The sequence below is a fragment of the Notothenia coriiceps genome, unplaced genomic scaffold (genome assembly GCF_000735185.1).
Source record: "Notothenia coriiceps isolate Sejong01 unplaced genomic scaffold, NC01 NC01_scaffold00009690, whole genome shotgun sequence".
Taxonomy (NCBI): Eukaryota; Metazoa; Chordata; class Actinopteri; order Perciformes; family Nototheniidae; genus Notothenia; species Notothenia coriiceps.
The window spans coordinates 601-3,464 of NW_011342391.1; the positions used below are offsets into that span (position 1 = coordinate 601).

Sequence of the window (2,864 nt, forward strand, 5' to 3'; positions counted from 1 at the left end):
GAATGGGCCAAAATACCAGCAACAGTGTGTGAAAACCTTGTGAAGACTTACAGAAAACGTTTGACCTCTGTCATTGCCAACAAAGGGTATATAACAAAGTATTGAGATGAACTTTTGTTATTGACCAAATACTTATTTTCCACCATCATTTGCAAATAAATTCTTTAAAAATCAGACAATGTGATTTTCTGGATTTTCTTTTTCTCATTTTGTCTCTCATAGTTGAAGTATACCTAGGATAAAAATTACAGGCCTCTCTCATCTTTTTAAGTGGGAGAACTTGCACAGTTGGTGGCTGACTAAATACTTTTTTGCCCCACTATATATATATATATATATAGTGCTTTTCAAGAAACCCAAGGACGCTGGTCACACAAATGTAGAGGAGAAAGTATTCCTACACTCTGGTACATCTACTTTTACTCAAGTACCAGATCTGAGTACTTCTACTTTTACTCAAGATCTGAGTACTTCTCCCTCCTCTGTAACCGCTAGTGAATATAAATGACTGATATAGAGGTCAGTTACTCACTGGGGGGGTGGTGAGAGACCTGCTCCGCCACAAAACACACACTGTTGGTGGAAGACCACGGCACGGGACCCTCGGACACCGTCTCCTGCTGAACGGCAGAGAACAGACGGTAAATATACACAGGAAATATGAAGTGCTGTATGTTGTTGTTGAAGTGATGTGCAGAAGTCGTGTGACGCGTTCAAAGCCCCTTTACTGATGGTTAAACTGTGAACATGAAGGAGGACCTGTTCTCAAATCAACCAAAAACATGAAAGATAAGGATAAAAATCACGAGGGTCATACATCAAAATATAAACCTAATAAAAACAATCTGCTTTGTTAATTCAACCAATTCATTTTTTGTCAATTGAACCATTTCCTTTCCCTTTGACCAACATCCTGAGAATATTATACATACAGTACATACACCTGAAAATTACTATCTTTAACAGCATCAACTATAACGTAAGCCCCATTTCAGATTGCAAACAAATAAAAGACAAACTTCCCCCCAAAAATATATCTCCATAAATAAAAAGCAGAGAATTTATTTGGGTCATAAAAACCAAAACAAACAGCTCTTTAAAATAATAATAATAATAATAATAATAAATGGTATGTATGGTGCGCTTTTTAAGGTACTCAAATAAAGAGGGTTATATTTATTAAACATTAAAAACAACATGGCGCCGGTGATCAGGGCTGCCGTGCGTTTGGCTCCTCTCCAACTCTGCCTTTTTATCGTATTATTTCAGTGTTTGTTTACATTTCGTCGTCTGCTTTTCATTTGTATTCTCTTGCACTATTTGATCTGTTTGATTTGTTCTATGTGCTATACATATGTTGCAAAGTTGACTTACATTTCCATATCTTCCCTGTAGCTGCTGTACAAAGGACAAGAAAGCCTTGACTCTTGAAACAACATAATGTATGGTTTGTTTAAACCACATGGCAGTACCCTCTCTGCCCACTAGAGGGTGCTGACGATCCCCACACACAGTCTGCAGTATCTAAGGACCCTCAGAGTGTGTCTCACCGTGGGCGGGGGGGGCTCCTCTGTCTCCGTGGGCAGGTCCCAGTGGCAGTAGAACACCTCTCCCAGGATGGGGTTGTAGGGCTTCTTGGCCACGGAGCCTTTCCTCCCCGCGTGGAAAGCAGACATGTACCACTTCACCACCTGCACCATGCGCTCCCTGGCCTCCTCCTGCTCCGCGATGCTGGAGGAATCACACAGAGGGGAAATAATGAACATGTTGGATATATATTAATACAATAGATTATAACAGGCTGCTGTATTATAATACTGTTACTGGTATGCATGCTCCTTAATCAACACTAAGCTATCTCTGGCTCTGTCCTCTTGGTGTAACGGTGTAAAATGTCCCCTCTGTTGAACGATTAAAGGAATTCTGATCCTGAACACTTGTGTGTTTTTATAAAAGCCTGCAGGAATGGGAGATGATGATTACCTTACGAATAAGTCGGGGTGTGCGAAGAAGTCAGCGTACATTTCTAACAACGACCTCCTCTCCAGGATGAAGGTCGGCAGGACCACCTGAGAGAGGACAAGAGGAGACACTGTCAACGCTGCGTGGGAGTTAGGAAGGAGAGTTAGGAAGGGTTAGGACGAGTTAGGACGAGTCACGGCCCGTTCACACAGCGGCGTGCGCTGAAGCTTGCCGGCGGGCGTGTCTGAAACTCGACCAACAACCAATCACATGAATCTCCCGCCCCTGACACACAAGCAGCGGTTTGATTGGTTAAAGCTTGTACTGGGATATGATTCGATTGGCTGAGGCTTCTGCCGAGGCTTCAAAAGTTGAACATTGCTCAACTTTTGCAGCGAGCCACGCCAGCAAAGCTCCGCTTCGCTTCCCACAATGCAGTTTGGCGAAAAGTGACGTCACCCCATTCAAAGTGAAGCTTTCAACGCACGCCGCTGTGTGGAAGGGGTTAGGACGAGTTAGGACGAGTTAAGAAGGGGCAGGACGAGTTAGGTTGGGGCAGGACGAGTTGGGAAGGAAGGGGTAGGACGAGTTGGGAAGGAAGGGGTAGGACGAGTTAGGAAGGAAGGGGTAGGACGAGTTAGTAAGGAAGGGGTAGGACGAGTTAGTAAGGGGCAGGACGAGTTAGGAAGGAAGGGGTAGGACGAGGTAGGAAGGAAGGGGCAGGACGAGTTAGGAAGGGGCAGGAAGGGGTAGGAAGGGGTATGGACGAGTTAGGAAGGGGCAGGACGAGTTAGGAAGGGCAGGACGAGTTAGGAAGGGCAGGAAGGGGCAGGACGAGTTAGGAAGGAAGGGGTAGGACGAGTTAGGAAGGAAGGGGTAGGACGAGTTAGGAAGGAAGGGGT

At 44.8% G+C, this 2,864-nt stretch overlaps 1 protein-coding gene across 1 annotated transcript; it reads right to left on the minus strand.

Moving 5' to 3' along the window:
- Positions 1 to 520: 520 nt before the first annotated feature.
- Positions 521 to 2,121, minus strand: LOC104945526 (oxysterol-binding protein-related protein 9-like). Its single transcript, XM_010771213.1, has 3 exons — positions 1,984 to 2,121; positions 1,551 to 1,731; positions 521 to 620 (listed from the first exon to the last, which is right to left on the minus strand). The coding sequence occupies exons 1-3, from the start codon at positions 2,022 to 2,024 to the stop codon at positions 525 to 527; spliced, it is 318 nt and encodes a 105-aa protein (XP_010769515.1). The 5' UTR covers positions 2,025 to 2,121; the 3' UTR covers positions 521 to 524.
- Between the last annotated feature and the right edge of the window lie 743 nt (positions 2,122 to 2,864).